The sequence below is a fragment of the Lycium ferocissimum genome, chromosome 5 (assembly GCF_029784015.1).
Source record: "Lycium ferocissimum isolate CSIRO_LF1 chromosome 5, AGI_CSIRO_Lferr_CH_V1, whole genome shotgun sequence".
NCBI classification, from domain to species: Eukaryota; Viridiplantae; Streptophyta; class Magnoliopsida; order Solanales; family Solanaceae; genus Lycium; species Lycium ferocissimum.
In genome coordinates this window covers 4,753,281-4,778,557 of record NC_081346.1, presented here as the reverse complement: position 1 = coordinate 4,778,557, position 25,277 = coordinate 4,753,281, and the positions used below count along the sequence as shown (strand labels likewise).

At 36.1% G+C, this 25,277-nt stretch overlaps 4 protein-coding genes across 5 annotated transcripts; 2 read left to right on the top strand and 2 right to left on the bottom strand.

The window, feature by feature from the left end:
* The first annotated feature begins 3,454 nt into the window (after positions 1–3,454).
* LOC132055561 (probable protein phosphatase 2C 8) lies at positions 3,455–8,567 on the top strand. Of its 2 annotated transcripts, XM_059447449.1 has the most exons (10): positions 3,455–3,736; positions 4,553–4,661; positions 4,822–4,858; positions 4,992–5,036; positions 6,049–6,101; positions 6,719–6,880; positions 7,424–7,507; positions 7,802–7,891; positions 7,999–8,046; positions 8,178–8,567. In XM_059447449.1, exons 1-10 carry the CDS (start codon positions 3,468–3,470, stop codon positions 8,289–8,291), a joined length of 1,011 nt encoding a protein of 336 aa, XP_059303432.1. In that variant the 5' UTR covers positions 3,455–3,467; the 3' UTR covers positions 8,292–8,567. The 2 variants fall into 2 exon arrangements, with proteins under 2 accessions (XP_059303432.1, XP_059303433.1); XM_059447450.1 differs by lacking the exon at positions 7,424–7,507.
* A 1,965-nt stretch (positions 8,568–10,532) lies between these two features.
* LOC132058115 (WAT1-related protein At3g18200) lies at positions 10,533–13,424 on the top strand. Its single transcript, XM_059450677.1, has 7 exons — positions 10,533–10,914; positions 11,015–11,077; positions 11,371–11,487; positions 11,585–11,819; positions 12,247–12,405; positions 12,503–12,654; positions 12,907–13,424. The coding sequence occupies exons 1-7, from the start codon at positions 10,712–10,714 to the stop codon at positions 13,070–13,072; spliced, it is 1,095 nt and encodes a 364-aa protein (XP_059306660.1). The 5' UTR covers positions 10,533–10,711; the 3' UTR covers positions 13,073–13,424.
* Positions 13,425–18,724: 5,300 nt separating this feature from the next.
* LOC132055560 (T-complex protein 1 subunit delta-like) lies at positions 18,725–20,360 on the bottom strand. Its single transcript, XM_059447448.1, is given in 2 exon segments — positions 18,725–19,607; positions 19,610–20,360. Coding segments are annotated over 2 exon segments (792 nt in total). The 5' UTR covers positions 19,958–20,360; the 3' UTR covers positions 18,725–19,163.
* A 1,692-nt stretch (positions 20,361–22,052) lies between these two features.
* Positions 22,053–24,127, bottom strand: LOC132055559 (T-complex protein 1 subunit delta). Its single transcript, XM_059447447.1, has one exon. It carries the CDS (start codon positions 23,973–23,975, stop codon positions 22,356–22,358), a length of 1,620 nt encoding a protein of 539 aa, XP_059303430.1. The 5' UTR covers positions 23,976–24,127; the 3' UTR covers positions 22,053–22,355.
* Between the last annotated feature and the right edge of the window lie 1,150 nt (positions 24,128–25,277).

The window sequence follows — 25,277 nt, the reverse complement described above, 5'->3', positions numbered from 1 at the left end:
ACTTTGATCACCACAAATGGACTGACACTTGGAACACCATTAAAGGAAAACACTACAATATTTATCTCAAATGGGATACTCTCATACCATTTTGTTTAAAAGCATCTGGATTCGTCAAAACAACAATCTCTTCAATGATAAAAAAAAAATGATATCCCTTTCCTTAATGCTATAGCCAGCGCTACTGAATATCACCAACTCATCACCAAGAATCATAGCATTAAAGAATCAATCACAATTGACATTAAGTGGGAACCCCCTCATTCTGGTAGTTACAAGTTAAATACCGATGGTTCAGCACTCTCAAACCCCAAAGATAGGCAGTATCGGGGGTGTTATCAGAGATGACCGTGGGGAATGGGTCATTAGGTACATGAAAGGATTAACCCATACTACTAACTCTCTGAAAGAACTACTTGCCATTTTGCAGGGTCTAAAGTTGGCTTACGAGAAGCAGCTGACACCTATTGAAATTGCAACTGACTCCATTGAGGTAATGAACATGATCAACAAAGGACACATCCCTTATAACAACATTATTTTTGAATGCAGGTCACTAATTGAGAGGCTCGGTGCTCCGTTACTCGCCACACGTATAGGGAGCAAAATAGAGTGGCAGACATCTTAGCCAAAGAAGGGGCCCAGAACAAGCTTTTTGATGCAACAACATTTTGGACAGTTCCTCCTTTGTTTGTTATCGAATCTGTCTTAGCAAACAGCGTAGGAATTGTATTTACCAGGAATATTTTGACATGTAATATTAACTCTATAACAGAGACTACAATGCACGACCAGGCCTTAACCTCAAACAATGATTTGGCTTAATTATCTATAATAATATCCAGTTTACCCAAAAAAAAAACAAGTTTCAAAAGAAAGGTGTGCTTAAGCCTTGGCATGATTTCTCTGAAGTTGAAGTAAGATATTGGCGGGTGAAACAAAATGTTCAATGGGTCCCACAAAGAATCAGAGCTGATTCTGTCAGAAAGAAATATAGATGATGATATAAGCAAAAGGGTTAATTTGGTCAAGACATCAAAATATTTATACTACAGCTACAGTAAATAAGTTTTTTTGGCCAATACCATTGCTATATTTTAATGCATTTACAAACTAACCTCCTGGGCCCATATTATAAAAGACAAGATAAGCTTGACTTTTGAGCTAAAGAAATTTGGTTTGTTGACATATGTGGGCTGCAAGAAAGCAGTAAAGCGTAAAGTACAACCAAACAATACACAATAAGGGAGGCAGAATGACCAAAATATCCGCAACAGTGCATGAAATGACCAAACTACCCGCTTCAACAAGCAGTCATGTTGACGGAGAGGAGCTTGCTATTCCCATTTATTAGATAGTATATTTGTATTTAAAACCTCTAGCCACTACTGCCCACTCCAACCTCACCCGTTCGTCGGCGTTTCGGTTGGTAGCTGAAAAATCAATGTTGTTTTACCTGAGATCACCATCTTTGAAGGTTTTCATAAAAATCGACCGCCACTGCATGCATACCCACCTTAAACTCACTTGTTCGCCACTATCAGAGTTCCTCGGCGTTTTAGTTGCCTTGCTGGAAAATCGATGCTGCTCAAAGATTGCCGTTTATAGGTGGATCCCTCATGTATATAACATACATTTATATACCTTTCACGTGGAGTTGGCCTCTCATATAGTTAGCCAGTACCATATTTTGAATCTAGTTGGCCACACGTATCGTTGATGTCTTCGCCCAATTGAATATACATATATACATGCACATATAATTGGCCACACATACATACAAATACAATTGGTCATACATAAATACAATATAGTTACAATCAGATATTGTAGTTGTACAATTTCAGTTAGGATAAATTTTGTATGCGCGTGGATATTATGTATTTTGCTACTGATATCCACCCTATTAATTAGAATGAGCACGGTCGTATGCAAATATAATTTACCCAACTATGAATCCGGGTCGATTCCACAGAGAACAATATATAGGCGAATAGGAAAAGTAGGAATTATCACCAACAATAGCTATGCCAAACACTTAAAGGTTATTTAGAGAGAGAATTATAACTAATTGTGAAAACATAAACTAACCTAGAAAGCAAGTAAAATGATCAATGGCCACAAGAATGGATACAAAGGAAATTACGCTCAAGTAACGATCCAATGTATTTCATGATTTACAACTAATGGTGAGTTTATATTACTTAGCCTCGGATAATGACTCTAAATTAGCTTCTTCCGAAGACTAACTAAACTACCTAATTGAATATCCCTAAAGCAATTAAGAGCATTAAGAACACCCGAATATGGCTACAAGTGGTGTCACCTATCCCTAGGTCGATTTCCATTAGATGAGGGTTAACGCCCCAAATTCTTGTTAATTATTCTTTCCCAATCTCGAGTTTGCCTCTTCCAAGTTTAAACCGAAATAAATGGGCGAGTTCTAGGGTTAGATATGAAAATATATTACTTTTTAGATAAGTGAAAAAGAAAAATTACCACCTATAAAATGAGAAAAGGGAAATATATAGACGTGGAATTGAAGTTTTCAATTGCAAAATAATTACTGTATTGGATAGGAAGAAATATTAGTATCTTTTATTTTATTCAATATTGAAAGGTAATTAGTCGTGACCATACGATTTGTGAGTCTGATTTTATATTTTGATTTTAAATTAGTTTTTGTTTATGAAATTTGCATAAAAATCTCAACTTTAACTTTATATCATGATTGCAAATTCCAAATTATCCAAAAAGTAGGATTTGAGATTCCCAATTATAATTCAAAAAATTTTAAATGAAAAACTTGACCCATAAGTTTAGATTCTGTGAAAAAGATTCATAAGTTGATAGATATAACTTTAAAACTTGTCTAAAAGTAACAATGCTGGTTAGCCTTCTTGGTCGTCTAATCGGGAAATGCATGCTCGAAGTGAAGAGATTGTTTGTACCATGTGGAAAGATTATATTAAAGAGTAGTTACAGTACAACTCTTGTTCAACTTTTTTTTTTTCTAATTTATTAAACGATAGTTTGATCAATAGATGTTGTATTTTTAAAAAAAAGCTTTTTGATAGCGTATTAACTTTGTTATAAACTATGATTTATTCATTTGGTAAGATAGTATATAAAAATTGGGAAAATTTTGATAGTTTTTCACAATTTGTGGAGTTTTCATGTTTGTGAGAAAATATACAACTTAGTAAATATAAATTACATATCCTAACAAAACTTTAACTTTAAATCAACATGACTTCAAGTTACTAATTTCAAATCATATCCAAACGGGTCTTAATTATTGAAATAAAAGTTAGGGGCAAAAATGAGTTTTTCACCCAAAACAAGGGAAAGGAAAGAAACAAATACCACTATAGTCGCACTGTCGTTTTTGCCTCAACTTTATCCTAATACCACTGTAGGGTTCACTCTCAGTCTCCTGATCTCTACTGATTATTAACTGCTAAACAATGGCTGAAAGTTCCCATTCGATATCACTTGATAAAGAGAGTGTCAGCACCACATCAAATAACAAACGCGAAGGCCATTCTGATAATTCCGATTCTGTAACCAAGAAGTTGAGAAGCAGCGACACTAAAGAGGCTGAGATCACAGTCCCGAAAAATGGAAGTGAATTGTATTTTGAAATAGATGCTGATGCTGCTGAGGATAAGGGTTCCAGGCACACCATGGAGGACGCTACAGTCGTTCTTCCTCATGCTACCCCCGGGAAATTGAGGTTTAAACTAACCCTAGACCCCAAAGAAATTTGCGTCTTTTACATATCAATTAGCTTTATGTAGTATTACTCTTGTAGTTTCTTGTCTTTTGATTTTTGTTACTATGGGTTGTTTCTTGTACTTGACTTATCACAGGAGTATTATTTTGTTGGAGTTACTGTCTAAGTTGCTCTTCACTTTCGATGCCGCACCTGTGTCGGTTCTCCAAAAATACACTACTTTTGGAGAATCTTACATGCACCCGTTTACATTTTTGAAGAGTCCGAGCAACATAGGTTACCGTTCCTTTTTTCAGACTCCTTTGCCATGCTGTCTACAGTATTTTTGACATGGCTTATTCACCTCTGTTATTTCTTTTCCCGAATTGTTTTTCCTTGAGCGAAGGGTCTATCGGAAACAACCTCTCTACCTCCCAAAGGTCCCAGGGGTAAGGTATGCGTACACACTACCCTCCCCAGACCCCGCTTGTGGGATTACACAGGGTATGTTGTCGTTGTTGTACTTATCGATTAGCTAAATGGAGATAGGGTTAGTTGATTATTGAGGGAGATGAAAGAGTTTATGTTACGAAAGCTGTCATTTGAATACAGAATCTTATTGTTTTGGCCTTCTACTTTGTTTCTTTCTCTTTCAAAATTCAAATTTGAAGTTTTGATTTGAAATCATTGTTTGTTTATGGCATTTGAACAAAAATATAAAAGAGAAATAAACAAATTTGACATGAAGTGGAAATTGATGTACTTTTTGACATCTCATACTCTATATTACTCTTCTAGGATTTTTGAAGTTTCCTGACTATGTTATTTCCTTTGTAGATGTGCTCATTTTGCAATATATGATGGACATGGAGGTCGATTAGCTGCTGAGTATGCTCAGAAGCATTTACATGCCAATGTTCTATCTGCAGGCTTACCACGTGAGTTGGTGTGTTTGCTTAGTCTTGTTAGTGTTGGTCTTAAAATTTGGTGGTGACCATTGTTCATATCTTATTTGTTCCATATTTTCTGTTACTGGTAGCGGTTTTCTATTTTGTTTATGTTCTCTGGATTAGAGTATCATTGTCAGTCTTTCAATGAATTTGCAGTTGGATGTTAAAGCAGCCAAAAAGGCGATACTTGAGGGTATGTTACTTGGCTTTTTGCTAAAAAAACTTGATATTCATGGTCCTTAGCCCATTTTCAAGTGATCCAACTCTTGATATTGTGCATAGAGGGAGATTAATAGCATCTCTTTTCCATTTCTTATATTTACCAGGTTTTAACAGAACTGACGAGTCTCTTCTTCAGGAAAGCACCAAAGGTATCTTTATTTTCCGTTCGACATTTTTCTGCATTCTTGTTTTTTGATATCACGAGGATTGAATGTAATTGTGATTTTGTTCTCTCATTCAAGATTAGTGTTTGATATTCCTAATTTCTATGTTCTGAAGCTGTCCTACCTGATCTCTACATCATTTTCTCCCATGGAGGAAGAAACATGGAATTTTTTTTTCATGGCAGTGGTATCTGGTCATGATGATGATGATCTGAATTGCCTCTCATATCCCTCGTCATCAATTATAGCTCTTTTCATACTCCTATAGGCCATCTATCAAATAAAACCCGCCACAAAGATAACTGTGAAACACTGCCTCCGCCTCTGGTTCACTTCTTGCTAGATGTAAGAGCCATAACCACCTGTCTACCTCTATGACATAATTATTCCAAGCATCTTGCACTTGTATCATATATGCTGAAGCAAAAATTGGTTACATGAGAAACATAGACATTTAGACAAATTGCCCGATGAGGTTAGAATAGCGAATATCCCCATTGGTTCAATGTAAGGATACAACACGTGTGCGTGCGTCAGGTGCATTTCACGGGTTTGAACCTGGTTGTATAGTGGATTAACTAAGGTTTACTGCTTAGTACTTTGGTTTACAAATAATATAATATTAGTAGGTAAAAGAAGCGGCAGGGAAAGTTTCTTTTTTTTTTTTTTCTGGTGTTCCTTCTGTAAATAATGAACTGAATAATCTTGAAGTAGTTTCAGGGACTAGTTCCTCCGGAAGACATTCTTTATCTCCTTGCTACTTTTCTTATGTAGATTTTGCATTTCTGCTCAGTGTATACTCTTCATTTCAGGAGAGTATATTTCATGTTCAAACTCTCTAAAGGCCTGTCATCATTATCTAGGTGTTGTCATTTGTTTTTATTCATGCTTCAGTCTTCAAACTGTGTTTGTTACTCCAAACGATATACTCTTTTCCGTTTTCTTAGAGTCTTTTAAAAGTTGGTGTGTTTACTCACAGTGTTAGATGCATCATCAGGTGGTTGGCAAGATGGTGCTGCTGCAGTGTGTGTTTGGGTTTTAGGATCCAAAGTAAGTTTCATTTTATAATTATTAATGCACTCCAATCAGTGATTCAGGTTTTGCTTTTGAGCTCTACCATGATTCTCTTTCCTCATTGTTGAACTTGTTGGAATGATGTTTTTGACAGTAGAATCACATAAAGTGCGAGTCCATCAATATTAGACTGGTATGATTACTATCTCTCATACACACAGATAATTAGAGAAAGCGCAAGAGCGCGCGCGCGCGTGTGTATTTGACAGTAATATTTAGAAGTAAGCATATAACTAAACCTATTTCTGCTGAAAACATATTTCAAGATCTTTAAATCTTTGGGGCCAAACTTTTTGTGACGTAATGTGTAAATAGATTCTGCCGCTTTTACCAAGATGTGTCTTTGTTTCATCTCTGCAATCAAAAGTTTCTTGTGGTCCCAAAAGAGTCATGTGCATGTTGAGCGTTAAACCAAGTATCATCTAGTAGCTTGCTAAAGTGGTTCGTTTAATCTATGTAATGTCTTTGTAAAACTTACTCTTTGAATAAGCAGCAGCACCTCTCAAACACGTAATTTCCTTCTTATCAGTTTGATATTGGCTCTCAGGGATTTGCGTTGAATATCTAATGAACTTTGTACCATGTGCATTTAGGTGTTTATTGCTAATATAGGAGATGCAAAGGCAATTTTGGCACGGTCATCTCCTGCAGATGGTTCAAACAATAGTTCTGATGGATCAACTCCTATGAAGGCCATAGTTTTGACCAGGGAACACAAGGCTATATATCCTCAAGAACGTGCACGTATCCAAAAAGTAAGCATTCAGCAATGGGTACCTTTTTCAATCTGATACTTATTTTTGTCTCCAATTCTCTTTTTCTAGTGGTGCTGGATTATCAGTCTTGTCTTATTGCTCTTGAGACTGTTCAGAACTTGTTTACAACAACAACAACAACATACCCACTGCAATCCCACAATTTGTTTAGCTAATGATAATTTCTAAACCATTTTGGTAACATAATTAGATAATGATTCCGTATTTTGGTACATTCAAATGGAATGCGTTCCATTATTTTATCCAGATACAGTCTCGTGGGAAGTATACTAGCACTTGTATGTACCTTTCAGATGTTGGTAGATATAAGGGAGAATGTTGTCTCCAAAAGCTACTCATTAATGTATAATGGCCAGATTACTCTGTTACTTCTTTCCTGATTCAACGCTATTACCTAAAAGGACCAAGTGTTTCCAACTGAATTTTTCTTGTCATAAGCTGAACTTAGTGCTTCAAATTTTTTGCTATTGCTTCTTGTTATGTGTATTGAGCTTCTGCTGATGAACATCCATGGTCCTGTAGGCTGGGGGATCTGTCAGTTCTAATGGCCGATTACAAGCTCGCCTTGAAGTTTCCAGAGCTTTTGGAGATCGTCAGTTCAAGAAGGTTGTGTGCTGAGATATGAAAATATCTCCTTGTTGACATAACCTTTTTCTTTTTCCTTCTTACTTTTTGTTGGGTATAATGATGACTATAATTGGTTCCACCAAATCACTACTTGCTTGTTCTTCATTGGTGCTTTATTATTTGGAGGAGTATTTTTTTGGATAGTGGATTTTCATTTATGCGCGTGTGGCTGCCAAATACCTCAAGAGAATTCAATAGATGCTTGAATTACTTATTGAACATGCAGTTTATGGTGTATTCCATCTTTTTCATGTAAAGGAATTCAATATGCAGGTTGGTGTCATTCCAACTCCAGATGTTCATTCATTTGAACTTACCGAGAGAGAACACTTCATCATTCTTGGCTGTGATGGCTTGTGGGGGGTATCTTTGTTGTTTTTGTTTTTTTGTATTATTCTTTTAGTCGTGCATAAAACCACTGTGCTTTGGGTGCTCTTCCCTGGGATATTATTCTTTCCCTATGATTGTAGGTTTTTGGCCCAAGTGATGCTGTTGATTTTGTTCAGAAGCTATTAAAGGTATATCACCACCTCCCCTCTCTCACGCTCTCGTTTTCTCCCCTGAAAAGTTAAGTAGTCTCCAAAAGATTTGCACTTTGAGAACTGATTTCTGGTGGCAGCTTGATTAACCCTTGCATCTGTTTTGGCAGGAGGGGCTACCTGTGTCAGCTGTGAGCCGCCGCCTTGTGCGAGAGGCAGTCCGTGAGCGTCAATGCAAAGATAACTGCTCTGCTGTTGTAATTGCTTTTAGGAAAAAGCAGTAGAACTCCAAGATTTGTTCGAAAAGAATCTTAGAATTTAGGCAACCAAATCTGGTCTTGTTCTTTGGTTCATGTTTTATGGTGGGTTGTATCTTGCTTTCATCTAATTTAGTTGCAGATTGTACGGTTTAGATCTCTTGGCTTTTGACCAAGCTAGGCAATTTGTTGTAGAATAGCGCAGTCTTTGAAATCTTTTCCAGCACAAGACATATGTATGAGCAAACCATCCAAGTTGGAACTTTTTCATACGAGTACTCAAGGATTTTGGTGGAAAGCAAAGCTGCTCGTGTTGTAGAAAGTAGATTTAAAGTTTTTTGGTTTGTTTTATTGATCAGCTGTTGTGATTAGCTTTGGTTCATGAAGTATTTTACCTCTACGTTAAATTGGATGATTATTTGAAGCTTTTGCTTATTTTGTCATGGTCACATTATTTTGACCTTTTCAAATTGCTGACTGAAAAATAAAAGTATGTAATGTGATAGAAACTATAACCTCAAGCTCAGGTAAACTTTTAAAAAACTACTACTTCCTCTCACCCCACATCCACAAAAGGCCATTTTATCAAGTTTATACTTATAATTAGATTGATGCGCAACCCTAAGAAATATTTGCTTGGGGAACAATGGAACATGTTCTAATTTAGAGCAACTTGATAACGTTGAAAAATGTATATACCTTTGAGTAATATTCTCATTCATGAACCACGAGCCATCTTGGTTAATTGTCTAAGTTTTTTTTCTTTTTTTTTTCTTTTTCGGTGACAAATGAGATAAGAATATTCTTTTTCTAAGCTAGGGAATCTCTTAAATAAGACCTACCTAATCTGAAAATTCAATAACAAGGATAACATGGGTTTTGTCTCCTGACTGAAGATTCGTTAGGACAAACTATGATTTCCGTTGATTGCCTGTGAAAAGATTCTATCAAAGGTCTAATGATCCAACGTCTTTGCGGTTGCAAACTTTATTCATATATTTTCTTTTTTCATAAGATTTCTGTATATGATTCTGATTGCTTCCTTGTTGGCCTTGCCAAATGACACACTCCTCCTTTTGTGGACGTTAATTTAGCAGTTTCAAAACTAACTAGTACTCCCTCCGTTTCAATTTATTTGTCTTACTTTTGTTTTTGGTTTGTTTCAGAAAGAATGTCTCTTTCCTAATTTGACAACTCTTTAGTTTCAACATCCCACGTGGCATGTATAAGACCATAAGATTAAAGACATTTCGGTACATTATATATATATTAAGACCACAAAATTGAACAATCTTCTTTATTTTTTTAAACTCCGTCTTATATTAAATTAAGACAAACAAATTGAACGGAGAGAGTAGTATATTGCAAAGTTGTGTACGGTATTATGACAAAACCAAAGGAAGGACCACATGGTATCTAAGATTCCTTCTTGTTTTCTTTTCTTATCTATTTTTCAAAAAATAATGGCGGTGTTCTAGTAGCTTGCACACATTTCAACTATTTCACTAGGTACCTATCATTTCCCGCCAGCATCGATATAACTCTCCGTACTAAGACTTGGACATATGAGGAGTAATTAAATGAGTTTTCTTTTTGTCAGTGCAGAATTTTGAGGATACTTGATCTTACATAATTTTCACCATCTGCAATGTTTTCTTTACTTACTACAATCCCGGGTCACCTGTAACAGATGAGGGATCTGTTCCAAGGGACTAATTCTCATATTTTCTTTGGCACTTTGTCATATACACTAAATCATCAATTTTAGTCACATGTATTTTATGGGTAGGCTTGGCTAGCAAATAAAATTTATGGTAGCAACTATTTTTTACTGCAAAATATATGAAGGTAAAAGAGCAGCTTAATTCAACTGGCAAATTTTTGATTGCCTTTCTTAGATGGATAACTGAAAAAATAAAGAATAGAAGAAGAACTTTCTAGTTTCTTACTTGAACTAACTAACTACAAACTAACCCACCAATTAATTAAAGCTATGTACTACCTAATGGCTGCCATAAATTTAAGAAAGGTCACAAAATAAGGTGTAGCTATAACTACCAAACCAACATGCATAACTCCCAGTTTGTCTCCCTAACAAAGTCCAAAGTCTAAGTCAACGAATCATATATCATATACAAGATTTAGAAAAAACCGATCTCATAGTGGACAGATTTGCATGCAAAGCATAGAGCAACTATATCAATAAATGCACATTATACATTAAGGCACTTAAAAAAATTATTCAGAATCTCACAATAATATGTCTAAATGATCACTTTGCATATGCCAGTGAGGCTGTTCTGTTTTTGTCCTCTATTATTCATCAATTTAATTCACTTATTTTTTCCAAATGGAATCTTTAACTTTGTATATATATGAGGATAATTGTTAGTACTTGTAGTACTTGAGGATCTAAGTGTAAAAAATTTAGAAAGAAATCAAAAGATATGGAACCAAAAAGTGGAATCCCCAGTATCCCTGGAAAAGTGAAACTTCTTATAGCATTGCTTGTTTTGCAATTATGCTATGCAGGATTTCATATAGTCTCAAGACTTGCACTTAATATTGGTGTCAGCAAGATTGTGTATCCAGTTTATAGAAATATTATTGCATTGCTTTTGTTAGGCCCCTTTGCTTATTTCTTGGAAAAGTGAGTCTTTGATTTCAAAGCACCTCAGATTTTTTGTTTCTTTTCCTTCTTTATTGATATGTAATTAACCTTTTCTTCCCTTGTGTTATGATTTATACAGGAAAGAAAGACCACCCCTCACATTCTCTCTATTGGCTCAATTTTTCTTTCTTGCATTAATAGGGTAAGCAAGTAGCAAGAGGAATTATCCACTTCCTTTTTTTTTTTCCTTTAAAATACAACTATATACACTAATAGTGATAAGAACTTTTACAATATTAGATCAACCGAAAGATACAACTATAGATAACCGTTAATAAAAAGGTAGGATTAGTAACTTAGGAAATAAGCCAAGTTACCAGCTACAATACGTTAACGACGCAACAAATAAAAAATTTCCTTACACGGTCAGTGTATATAAGTTAAATCATTTCCTGATATGTATTTTGCTGATCATTGCAAGTTTTTGCTTCCCAGGATCACAGCAAACCAAGGATTTTATATCTTAGGGTTGTATTATGCATCCCCAACCTTTGCTTCAGCAATGCAAAACTCTGTTCCTGCTATTACTTTCATCATGGCTTCTAGTCTAAGGTATGCAAGAGCTCTTTAGAAAGACTCATTTCCATTCATTCGTTTAAATTTTATAGCAACTACATTTAGACTAAAGTACATGCTTGTATGCTCTCAGGCTAGAAAGAGTTCATTTTATGAGGAGAGATGGCATGGCAAAGATTCTGGGAACCCTAGCAAGTGTTGGAGGTGCCACAATTATTACTCTTTACAAAGGGCCTCCCCTATCAGGAGGAAGCAATTCTTCTGAAGAAGATATGGTTGCTTCTCAAGAGAACATGCTGGATTGGACATGGGGTTGTGTTTATTTGTTTGGTCATTGCTTATCTTGGGCTGGTTGGATGGTTCTTCAGGTATCCCTCATGTAACAGCAAGAGAGTTTAACTTATGTGCATTGACACAAGATAATTATAAGTAACTGCTCAGATTAAGTAGAACTAGTTGCCTGAAAAATAAGGCGAGCAACCTGCCATCTATGTTGCTTGGATTCTTCAAAAATGTTGTTGGGTGCTTGTTGGATCCTCCAAAGTTGTGTTTCTTGAGGATGATGTAACACAAGTGCGGCAACATTTTTGGCTAGTTCAAGCAACATACCTGCTACAACTAGTTAAATTACATTGATAGTGTAAATTAAAAGTTCTTTAAACTGTCAGTGGATATATTGAAACCAAAGCTGCAATTATTGTTAGTAAGTTCAAGCAGTCTCCACAAGGCTGCTGGAGCCATAACACAGTCAAAGTCAGTGCCGACAACTTATTATTTACTTGGTAAATTACGCAGGCACCTGTGGTGAAGAAGTACCCAGCCAAGCTATCACTTACCTCATTTACATGCTTCTTTGGATTAATTCAGTTCCTAGCTATAGCAGCTTTTACAGAAAGGGATCCAAAAAAATGGCTGATCCACTCTGGAGAGGAAATATATCTGATTTTATATGCTGTAAGAACCTAATAAAAGAACCAAGACTCAATTCCCTGTTTCACATTATCTTAGTTAACATGAAAGTCTAATTATATTGGATTTTAATTGTTATTAGGGTATTATCTCTTCTGGAATAGTAATCTCTCTCCAGACTTGGTGCATTCAGAAAGGAGGACCAGTGTATGTTGCTACATTCCAGCCTGTGCAAACAGTATTAGTTGCTGTCATGGCTTTTGTAGTTCTTGGTGATCAGTTGTACTCTGGAGGGTAAGTTAACAAATCCATGGAAAATATTCAACACTCGCTCATAATTGTTGATAGTTACCCGCTTGCTTATGGTTACACAAAAAATCACCAAATTTTTGTGCAAAGTTCAATTACTTTAATGTGAAAAGATAATTTTGTTATTTTACTGCTATAGTGGATAAAATTCAATAACCACATGTCAGATTAATCGGCTTGCTTACGATATCTGGTCCATAAATTGATCTTAATTATCTTATCAACGTTTAAATGCAGGATACTTGGAGGACTTCTGATAATGGTTGGACTTTACCTAGTTTTGTGGGGTAAAAATGAAGAGAAAAGAATTGTCAACCAACATAATACTGAAGAGACAACATTGACAAAGCACCTTCTTGCTTCAAACAAGGAGGAATCCTCCGCTGGAGCTGACAATTGCTAACAAAATCTGTCAAATACACTTCACCTATACACATGATCTGGGACAAGACTAGCATCATTCAACATTTAAATGTGGAAAGATCTTCTTTTTTCCTTGAAATATTAGTTCTTATTTTATGGTTTCATTCTAAAATTAAAGCAACAAGCTCAGTGTCACCTGGCATGGGCGTTGCGGAATACTGTAGAGAAAAAAAATTAATTGAAGTCCAGATTATGAGGGCTGAGTTTGTCGTTTGGCACAGCTTAACAGCTTTTTAAAATTATGTGGACACCTATATTTCCATGTAAACCTTTGAGAAGGAATCAGTCAATTGGTGTTCCACTGGAACCATGACTTTTGAAAGTGTTCCAGTTTGTTGTTTATTTCCCTTTGGTGTACAGTTTCCGATTTTGAATATTACTTTTAAATGAATGGATTTTATTCATTTACGTTGCTCTCGCTGTTGGTTAAGTTGAACCTCGTTAAATGCAAAGTGTCGAACATTACTGAATGTACAGTATTACGAACGAGAAAAAACTGTTGAAGAGTTTCATGGCCCAACTGATTTCTTTAAACAGCAGGACCAAGCATTGAACCATATAATTACTGTGTCCATTATCATTTGTCTATTCCTTTACGTTTATCTTTAAAATGTAATCTAAGAAGATAGCTTTGTTATTACAGAATCACCCTTTGTGGTTATGTCACATTAACACAATTGGGTCACTCGCACTTTATTCCCTATTTTGTGCTAGTCTTTAATTTTTGTCCTTGAAGACAAATAACTTTTTCACAGGACATAAGTTCATATTTTCGCTTTAAAATATTTCACAAAGTTATACTGCCCTAAAGAACTTATACCCCCGTCTTCGATTTTGAAGGATAAAAGTTAAGGCAGAAACCATTTGAAGGACAAAAATTAAAGACCCCATTTGAAGGGAAAACCGTGCAATTTCTTACTTGTAGAGTGGCAAAGTTACGTGACAAAGGCCCAAACAGAGCCCCCAACAAATGGAGTAATGTTTTATCTATATTATTATAAAAGAATGATGTATATATACATAAGAATAGGGTATATTTACAAAATACGACGATACTTTTCGCTACAAAACATAACAATAAATTTCTTACAAACATATACGAAAATTTTCGCTCAAGGCTTAAAATTTTATGTATGAAAGCTTATGAAATGTATATATCTCACAAAGGTTAAAAATTTCGTTCAAAATTTTGTGTATGGAAACTATATGAAATGTGTATTCATAGGCTTAAAATTTTGCTCAAAATTTTATGTATGAAATATGTATATCTCGCACAAGATTAGAATTCTCACATTTTTCGTATATATTTGTCTAAAAACGGTATGCAATATGTATATAATCGTATAAATTTTATACAATACAAAGTTTATGTTAGCTTTTTGAAAATTTAAATGCAATAACATTGGATACAACTTTTATACAATGTTAACGCAAATTTAATATTGTTTATGTACTTAGCATGTAGAAAATAAAATTTAAACATGTCATATATTTATGGGTTGTATGTGTATGAAGGGTTGAGTGCAATGGTAGTCTTGGCATTGTGAGATTCGTTTTTTTCTTTTTGTTTGAATTTATGATTCTGAGAGATTTGTTGGAAAAGGGAAAGGGATGACAAAGAAAAGAAATGGGACAAACAACAAAAATGGCTTTTTCTGCAATTCAAATTCGCTACATCGGTGGAGTCAGAGAACGGAAAGAAGGGAAGGGAAGGGTGCAAGTAGATCAATTGATAGAGAACAAGGAAAAGGAGGAATGGTGGGCTTTTAATTTTTTTAAATTTGGTATATTTTGTAATTAAATTGTTATATTTTATAAATAAGAAAAAATATCCTTATATTTTGTAATTAAGAGTCTTAACTGGTATTATTAGGTCATTTTCCCTTATAAAATCGGGACAAATGGAGTAACATTTTCATAAAACAAACATAAGAATTGAGCATGAGTGAAAAAACATAAGAATTGACCAACAAGGTGGAGAGGGTTTACTGAAAGGTTTCTTCCAAGAGACTCGAAGTAGTAGATGAATTTTAAAAGTCTCAGTTCATCTAGTACTCTTCCTGAAAAAAGACTTACAACCTCATAATAGCTCGCGGCTCTGGAACACTATAAAGTGATCCAACAATTCAGTTAGCTACAGATACCCATATCACCAAAGATGCCAAGAATGCCAGTCGTTGAAATAGGCCAATTCAATCTAGTTTTTGTGCAGACATAGGGGTTACCAAGCAATTACTTAAAGCCTAATGCAGTACACAAAAGCATAAAATCAAGATAAGAGTACTAAATACATAGACAAAGTAGCAACTCTCCTATGTTACAAGCAGTGACAGGACTCGAGCAACCTAGGCTTGGGTCAGCCAAACCAGGAGATCCAAAATCAATCTCTTCAACCCTCATCACTCGCATTTCTTCTATTTGCTTTCTTCACTCATTGATCACCAAGAAGCCACTGCAGAACCAATCCCCTCGCTGCACGTCTATCCTTTCCTCTTCCTCTCTGCATCCATAGCCCTTGCCATTTGTAATGGCATTCCTACCCCTCTAACCATGTCCCAACCAACAAAGTAACCCCGACTTGGGTGAACAGAAAAGGGCTTTCATTTTCCCCATTCTGTTGGCCTTGCCCTTCCTTAACAAGCCCTTGATTTTTAATTGTTCATTCATGCAAGAAAACAGATCATAATTCTTTAACATTTACTCTGCTTTACGCATTAGACTGAAGGTGAAGTAATACTATTTTCCTACGGAACAGGAGGAAAAAAAAAAAAAAAGTCAGGCAGGCATCTCTCCGACAAGAATCGGATACCACACTTAGCTTCCAATACAACAACAACAACATACGCAGTGTGCAGATCAAATCACTTATTCAGAAAAGAAAGATGATTAATTCAACCCTGCTGTTAACCCAACCGCAAAAAGCCAATTCAGATTAATTCAAACCCTTCCTTTCAACAATGAAAATTCTATGTTGAAGCTCCTTGAATTAGGTGGCTTGTACCTCCTGCTAATGTATGCTTTCAATTACCCCAGCTCATCTAACAAACTGTCACTTCAAAATTTTAGTGAAACAAGGTATAGAGAGAGCATAAGGGGTCTTCTTCATCTTAAACCGAACTAGGAATGGACAAACCAAACCGGCCCACCACAAAAACGCACCTTTAATTTCACCATAGCCTTGTTATTCCTTAGTTCCTGTTCTTGTCACAATACCCCATGAAGGCCTCAATCAGGACTTGAAGATTCACCATTACCAGAACATAAATAGAAGATATTTTATTACATTAATAAAGAACTTAACAGTGAGGGGGAAATACTGCTTTATATCTTCTTCTTCTTTTTTTTTTTTTTTTTAATGACAAAGAACCCAAATTGTCCGCAGGATAAAACACCTTGTCTTGTGCAATAGCCCGCAAACCACAACTGCTTTATATCATTTTCACATGCATGAGAAGGTTGTCTTGGCAAAAGCGCAAAAAGGCAAAACAAATAGAGTCAAACCTCTTTATAACAGAATTATTTTATTCGGATCTCTTTTTTTATGCAAATGAAATATTATTATAGAAAACAAATAATAGAACATAATATGAAATATAGATTTCAAAGGAAATATGATCGTTATAGTGAAATATTGTTACAGAGAATGGTGATTATAAAGAAATCTAATGGGTTTTTTTTTTTTTTTTTTGAGAAGCAAAAAAAAAAAATACCATTTTTAAATACCATTAGATTTCTTTATAATCGTTTCTCTAATGGCACTACTTTATTAATTTACGGAAAGCGCATAAAAAAAGGTAAAACAAATAGATTCTTTAGGCAAACCTTTTCAATATTACCAACCATTTATTTAATGAACATATGTAATTTATTTTATTGATTCGGATATATTTTTTTATTTGATGCCATTTCAACAAAATTTCAAATATTATTATACAAAACAAATAATAAAAATATGTATTTGAAAACATGATCGTATATATTCAATGTATTTGAATGGATTTCAACAAATGTCAAATACCTTGTGTTCATTCAAACTAAAGAAATACATTTAAATTTACGGAAAACACTATTTATATTTTTTTATATTCAACCAAATACATTGAGAATTCAGCCAAATACTTTATTAACAAAAAAAAATAAAAAAACACTATCATTTTTTGTTCATATATTCGGCCAAATACATTGTTAACAAATGCACTCAAAAATACAAAAAACACTCTCAAATCCGCAAATCTTTATAATGGATAATATGTGGAAGATCCATTCTCTACTATAACAATATTTTCTCTCTCTCATAATCTAGAGAGAGAGAGAGAGAGAGAGAGAGAGAGAGAGAGAGGTTGTTTTGGTTAGGATGGTATTGGGTTTTGAGAGGATGGAAAATGCTTTATTAATATTATATTATGGGTATGTATTTTGATATAGGCAGAATGAAAAATGAAAACTAATTATAATTAAATAAAAGAGGTAGGGGATAAAAATTCCTAACACTAGAGCAACAGACGTAGCCCACCAACAGCCCACGAGCCCAAAAGCCAAAAACAAGAAGAAAATGACATTAAAAAAGAAGCTCCGGCAAACTAGTACTTATAGGGACACCACCTCCAACCAAAATGCTTTTTCTCTACACAACTCTGTGAACCATTGAAGATAGCGCCATATACCAACTTACCATACCAGATTATACCAATTTATAAGACCCCAAATTTTTTCTCTCTTTCTTTCTTTCCAATCCAAACACAGCTCAAAACAAAGAGGAGACAACAAAGAGAGTAATAGGCAAAAAATATAATTAGAAAAATCGCCCTTTGCCTTGGAGACTGCAAGCTTGCTCACAACTCTCAAAGCTGTATTCTTTCTGTAATCTCTATTCTCTAATGCCAAAAAATATTGCTCCTTTCTGCAAAATCCCCATAAACCAAAACACATGCTTATATTTACCAACCCCACGTCCTCATTTCTACTAAACTTTCTTTTATTTCTCAACTTCTACCCTTGTATTTTTTCTTGATCTGGGTATTTCAAGAACTTAGTAGAGATGATAACTTTAGCTGATTTTTATCATGTTATGACTGTTGTTGTGCTACTTTATGTGGCTATGATATTAGCTTATGGTTGTGTTAAATGGTGGAAAATTTTCTCACCAGACCAGTGTTCTGGAATTAACAGATTTGTCGCACTTTTTGCTGTTCCACTTTTGTCCTTCCATTTTATTGCTGCTAATAATCCATATAAAATGAACTTAAGGTTCATTGCTGCTGACACTTCGCAGAAACTTATTGTTCTTGGGGCTCTTGCTGTGTGTGCTAATTTAAGCAAAAGGGTAGTTTAGAATGGAGTATAACACTCTTTTCTTTATCAACTCTTCCAAATACTTTAGTTATGGCCTTATGGGTATTCCTTTGTTAAAGGGAATGTATGGTGATTTCTCTGGGAGTTTGATGGTGCAAATAGTTGTGCTACAGTCTATTATTTGGTACACTTTGATGCTTTTTTGTTTTGAGTTTAGAGGTGCAAGAATGCTTATTTCTGAGCAAATTCCAGATACTGCTGGATCAAAACTGGACAGGCCTAGATCTCAAAACTGGACAGGCCTAGATAGTGCCTGAGAACATTAGTCAGAGCACACAAATGTAAAAGAGATAGCAAGCTCTCTTGGTGGCTCATAGGATAAGCAAAGTGCAAGAAGCACATCGTGTAGAAAAATTTAAAACAGGAAGCACCATTAGTTATTAATTGGCACATAAATTGCTGGCAAAAACAAAATTCACCAACTAAAGAGTATCTGACAAAAATATTGATAAATGGATAGTGATCCACATGTTACATACTGCACCCTGTCAACCAATCAAAAGGCATATGAAGAAGAGCCTGCGCACTCAAAACTAAGAATTCAAGTGAGAAAACAAAACGAGTAAAAATTAGCTAAGCAAAAACGACAAATTGAAAAGTTAGCATATAATCCGAAATAGAAAAGAACTAGAGGACCACTAATTCTTGAAGCACACAAGTCAAAAACCAAAGATATGACAACATTTCTAATTTTTTCAGCAACTTCACATGATGTCACTCTACATCACCGTAACAATGTCGTCAATCTTCAAAATCATCCGTACACATTCGGTAGCCAAGCTAATTGCACTTGTGCTCACCAGCAATGGCTGCACCACATTCTCCTCCAAAATGTTAGTGACCTGTCCCTTCCTCACGTTGATCCCTATGTTGATCTCGCCCTGTGCGTGCCTGTTCCTCAACTCAGTCACAATTGCAATTGGGTTCAAACCAGTATTCTCAGCCAAAGTATAGGTGACGACTTCGAGTGCTTCAGCAAAAGACTTCACACAATGACCCAACTGCCTAGAAAGCTCAATCTCAGGTGCCCCACCACCTGCAATCAAAAGCCTCTTGTTCACCAAACACCTTACAACACACAACGCATCATGCAAACTCCTCTCAGCCTCATCAAGAACCAACTGGTTCGACCCACGAACCAGCACCGGACAGATTCAAACTAAAGCGAAGTAGTCCTACCCATGTCCTGAATCCTTGTGATCTTCACAATCTTTCTACCATCACCAAGAGATATCTCTTCAACCAAATCCGCAAACCCAAGTTTCTCTGCTCTGAAATGATCAATATTAGCAATAGGCAAACAATTCAAGGTCTTGGTAATGAACTCAATCTCATCCCTCTCAACATCTTTAATCAGCATAATCTTCGCCTTTGACAAATAATGCAGAGACAATTCAGTCACAGCATCCCTCAGAATACTCTTCTGAATCAACAATACATTACACCCCGTAGCCTTAATCTTCTTTAACATACCCAAAATGTAATTCCCCTCTTCTTTCAAAATCCTATTCATTTGAGTATAATCAGAAACCACAGTACTCTGCTCAATATCAGTTTTCGGCTATGTTACTCGGACTCTTCACTTTCGGTGCCGCACCCGTGTCGACACGACACGGGTGTGGGTGTGGGTGTGGGTGTGGGTGTGGGTGTGGGAGTGGGATCCTACCTGATCTGGTCAACCGATTTTGGATACTTTGACCAAAATCGACGTAAAAATTCCGGACAGATTCAATGATTTCTTTAATCAAAACTAAAGCTAAGGTGAAATTGAAAAAAATGGAATACCTTGTATATAAAAATTTCTCTGTCACTCTGTTTCCTTTTATCTCCTTTGTGGATTCTCTCTTGATCAATATTTTTTCAAGTTTTTTTTTTTTTTTTTTTGATAACTCTATTTTTAGATATTTGAATTTTAGCCGAATATTTTTTGAGTATAATCAAGTTTTCCACATATAATTTAGGTTTTATAACTCTATTTTTAGATATTTGAATGGAATACCTTCTATATAAAAATTTCTCTGTCACTCGGTTTCCTTTTATCTCCTTTGTGGATTCTCCTCTCGGTACAAGTTTTCCACATATAATTTAGTATCCATAACTGGATCCGTATCCCCGAACCTTTAAATTTAGATCATGAAGGATCCGACATCTAGATCCACACCCGTATCGGACTCCCGCACCCGAGTCCGAGTAACTTAGGTTTTCGGAGGCGAAATCTGAAACTGAATCACACCAATCTTAGATTTCTCAACATGTGTAAGCCCACCCAAAGCATGACTCACCTTCTTATCAAAACCAAACCTTTAACCAACTCAGTATCATCAACAGTACCACCCAATTTCTTAACAATCTTAAGAGAGTACTACATATGTAGACAAAATAGCAACTCCCATATCTTACAAGCAGTGACAGGACTCGAGCAACGACTTACTTAATTACTCCTTAGGTCAGCCAATCGAGACGATCCAAAAAAACTCGCATTTCTTCTATTTGCTTTTTTCACTCATTGATCACCAAGAGGTCACAGCAAAACCAGTCCCTGGCTGCATGTCTATCCTTTTCTCTTCGCATCTATATATAAGCTCCCATCTCCCCTGCCATTTGTCATGGCATTCTTAATCTCCTACCTAGACCCATGCCCCAACAAACAAAGTAACCCCGACTTAGTGAACAGAAAAGGGCTTTCATTTTCACCCTTTTATTGGTCTTTGCCTTTTCCTTAAAAAGACATTGACTTTTAATCGTCCATTCATGCAATTTAAAGATCATAGTTCGCTAACATTTTCTCTGCTTTAGGCATTAGAATGAAGGTGCAGTAATACTATTTCCCCAAGGACGAGGAAGAAAGAGAGGCAGGCATCTCAACCGACAAAAATCTGATATTACAATTAGCTTATATGATAAATTATAAAACCAAACCACTCTTCAGAAAAGAAGGATGATTAATTCAATCCTGCCGTAACCCAACCACAAAAGCCGATTCGGAGTCAACCCGATCCTATCACCTAATATAACGAACGACACTAGGCTCAAAACAGATTTCAGGTAAAGTTGTTTATAGAACTGATCAGTAAAGAAAAATCAAAGCACCTCAACATTAGTCTACTCTAAAGATGCTACAATTCTTGAGCTCAATTGGAAGTTGGAGAATCAAGGAGAGAATCTGACACTAAACAGAGTCCTCCATTTCAAAACTTAATCAGAGGAAAAACTTGATAGGTCGCAGCTGACATCTCACACTTTTATGTTTTAATAACAAAGCAATATTAGGTGAGCTTACATCACCCTTACTATACCTCAACTGTCAGTTGCCACAGCACACATATTCTTTCTATGTAAACTAACCGAGTAGACTTGCTTTTGTTCTTTCTCCAACTAAATCTTAGCATATAAAATATGTAATGTGCAACTAGATCTCAAAACTGGACCAGATCTAGGTAGTGCTTGAGAACATTTGTCAGCACACACCAATGTAAAAGGGATAGCAAGCTCCTCTTGGTGGGTCATAGGACAGCAAAGAGCAAGAAGCACATGGTACAGATAAACGTTAAAACATGAAGAACCATTTGATAACTAATTGGAACGCAAATTGTTGGACAGAAACAAAATTCACCAACTAAAGAGCATCTGACAAAAAATATCGATAAACTGATAGTGATTCACATGTTACATACTGCACCATGTCAACCAATCAAAATACATGAAAAAGAGTCTGCGCACTCTAAACTAAGCATTCAAGTGAGAAAAACCCAACGAGTAAAAGTTAGCTAAGCAAAAATGACAAATTGAAAATCCAGCATATAATCCGAAATAGAGAAGTACTAGAGGACCACTAATTCTTGAAGGACACAAGTCAAGAACCGAAGATATGACAAAACACTTCTATTCAGGCAATTTCACATGACATCACTCTACCTCACTGTAACAATGTCGTCAATCTTCAAAATCATCCGCACACATTCGGTAGCCAAGCTAATTGCACTTGTGCTCACCAGCAATGGCTGCACCACATTCTCCTCCAAAATGTTAGTGATCTGTCCCTTCCTCACATTGATCCCTGTGTTGATCTCGCCCTGTGCGTGCCTGTTCCTCAACTCAGTCACTATTGCAATTGGGTTCAACCCAGCATTCTCAGCCAAAGTATAGGGAACGACTTCCAGTGCTTCAGCAAAAGACTTCACACAATACCCTTCCATCCCCTGTAGGACCTTTGCCCATGCACCCAACTGCCTAGAAAGCTCAATCTCAGGTGCCCCACCACCTGCAATCAAAAACCTCTTGTTCACCAAACACCTTACAACACACAACGCATCATGCAAACTCCTCTCAGCCTCATCAAGAACCAACTGGTTCGACCCACGAACCAGCACCGAAGTAGTCCTACCCATGTCCTGAATCCCTGTGATCTTCACAATCTTTCCACCATCCCCAAGAGATATCTCTTCAACCAAATCCGCAAACCCAAGTTTCTCTGCTCTGAAATGATCAATATTAGCAATAGGCAGACAATTCAACGTCTTAGTAATGAACTCAATCTCATCCCTCTCGACATCCTTAATCACCATAATCTTCGCCTTCGACAAATAATGCAGAGACAATTCAGTCACAGCATCCCTCAGAATACTCTTCTGAATCAACAATACATTACAACCCGTAGCCTTAATCTTCTTAATCATACCCAAAATGTAATTCCTCTCTTCTTTCAAAATCCTATCCATTTGAGTATAATCAGAAACCACAATACTCTGCTCAATATCAGTTTTCGGAGGCGAAATCTGAAACTGAATCACACCAATCTTAGCTTTCTCAACACGGGTAAGCCCACCCGAAGCATGACTCACTTTCTTATCAAAAACCAAACCTTTAACCAACTCAGTATCATCAACAGTACCACCCAATTTCTTAACAATCTTAATATCCCTCAAATCAACAATCTCAGGTTTCTCCGGGTCCACAACAGATAACACAGAATCAACAGCTAATGGAGCTAAAAGCGTAGAGTATTGCGAAACTACCTTACTGTTAAGCGCAGTACTAGCCGATTTCACAAGGGAATCGCGATCCGTTAGCTCAACAGGCAATGCCATAGCAGTAAGCACTTCAACAGCCTTCATAGACGCTTTATGCAACGAATCAGAAACAACAGTTGGGTGAATCCCAGCAGAAAGTAGCGATAAACACTGTTTCAACAACGCTCCGGCGATGACAACGACGGTTGTTGTTCCGTCACCGGCGACAACGTCTTGCGATTTGGATAGTTCAACGAGGAACTTAGCAGCAGGTTGAAGAACTTCCATTTTGTTAAGTATTGTTGCGCCGTCGTTAGTAATGATTACTTCGCCGTTTGCGGTTGAGATCATTTTGTCCATACCTTTAGGACCTAGACTTGTACGGACGGCGTTTGCGACGGCTTGTGCGGCGGCGATGTTCGCCATACGGATATCGTCTTTCCGTTTGTTGTCGACGAAGGTTTCGGTTTTGGATGACGTGGCGGCGGCGCGTGGTGCGGAAACTACTGCCGGTGATGCCATTTTGCTAGATTGAGGAAACCCTAGATGGATTATGAGATTGAGGTGATATTGAGTGAAGTGGGAAAATGAGAATGTGTTTTTGAAACCCTAGGGGAGCAAAGAGAAGAGAGCGTGGGTTATGGAGGAATTGAAATTTTGGAGGGTGCTTTTGGGCTTTTTCACTCTTCTACTAGAGAGTTCCTGATATTTATTTTCGTTTTTCTATTTCTCCCCTTGATTAATTTTTAATTCTGTTTCGACCCCGATTTAAACCATGGATACATTTTTCACCCAAAAATCGACCCTAAGGCCCCGTTTGTCCATAGAAACAAAAAAAAATTCACATTTTTTGGAATTTTGGAGTTGGAGTTAGAGTTGTGTTTGGCCATAGTTTTTGAAATTATAGTTTTTGGTGAAATGTAGTTGTAAAAAAGTGAAAAAATTTGAAAAATAAATTTTTTGAGTTTTTAGTATTTCGGAATACAACTTCAAGTTGTATTCGGAATTCTTATGGCCAAACGCTGAAAAGTGAAAAAAAAAATTAAAAAAAATCTGGAATAAAGTGAATAATTCTTATGGCCAAACGCCTACTAAAATTCTTGGACGATACAATAGGCTGCTCTGTGTTAAAAAAAAAAATAAGTGGGGGGCGCATCAGTTGCATGTATTTACGGCATTACTTCATCGTAGTTAAGTGATTGTGATGAACATTCATATCGATTAATCATATGTAGATGATAAAGTTTATATAAATGCACTTACTAATATAAATGTATTAATTATGTGCGGCATTTTTCTTATAGATTTTAAGTATTTGTGCAACCTTCTCTTATTTCCCACTAGAGAATATATCCGCGCTTCGCGCGGCTATGAAAATATCATAAGTGTATGAGCTATAAAAACAAACCTTATTTTGGTTCCCCATTCAATGGCCGTTGGACCTCAATTAATTTGGATTCGCGCGTCGTAAGATTCATTAAAAGGAAAAACACTCTCTACCATAAATTTTTCCGTTCTAGTATGCAAACTCGAAATTTTTAGTTAAAGGTGAAAGATGCTATTCAATCCACCAAACCCATCGATGGCATAAGCAAAATTTAACAAACTACAAAGGCGAATAACCCTTGTTTACTAAAGCCAGCTCAAAATTTTCCTTAACTTAAATAAGTTATAGGACAATGACCAACTATAGAAAAGTTTAAAACTCATATCGTTTATGTTATTCCTTTTTCATTTTGCCAATAACTACAGAATTTAAATAGAAAATTTGAGATAATGAAATCCAATGGTAAGGAAATTACACTTTTGCTTCGCCTTCTAGAG

Coding starts and splice junctions, on each gene's coding strand:
- LOC132058115 (XM_059450677.1), top strand. CDS start 10,712: ATGGAACCAAAAAGTGGAATCCCCAGTATCCCTGGAAAAGTGAAACTT. Junction 11,820..12,246: donor CTGGTTGGATGGTTCTTCAG/GTATCCCTCATG, acceptor TAAATTACGCAG/GCACCTGTGGTGAAGAAGTA. Junction 12,406..12,502: donor TATATCTGATTTTATATGCT/GTAAGAACCTAA, acceptor AATTGTTATTAG/GGTATTATCTCTTCTGGAAT.
- LOC132055561 (XM_059447449.1), top strand. CDS start 3,468: ATGGCTGAAAGTTCCCATTCGATATCACTTGATAAAGAGAGTGTCAGC. Junction 6,102..6,718: donor TTTGGGTTTTAGGATCCAAA/GTAAGTTTCATT, acceptor ATGTGCATTTAG/GTGTTTATTGCTAATATAGG. Junction 7,508..7,801: donor GAGATCGTCAGTTCAAGAAG/GTTGTGTGCTGA, acceptor TTCAATATGCAG/GTTGGTGTCATTCCAACTCC.
- LOC132055559 (XM_059447447.1), bottom strand. CDS start 23,975: ATGGCATCACCGGCAGTAGTTTCCGCACCACGCGCCGCCGCCACGTCA.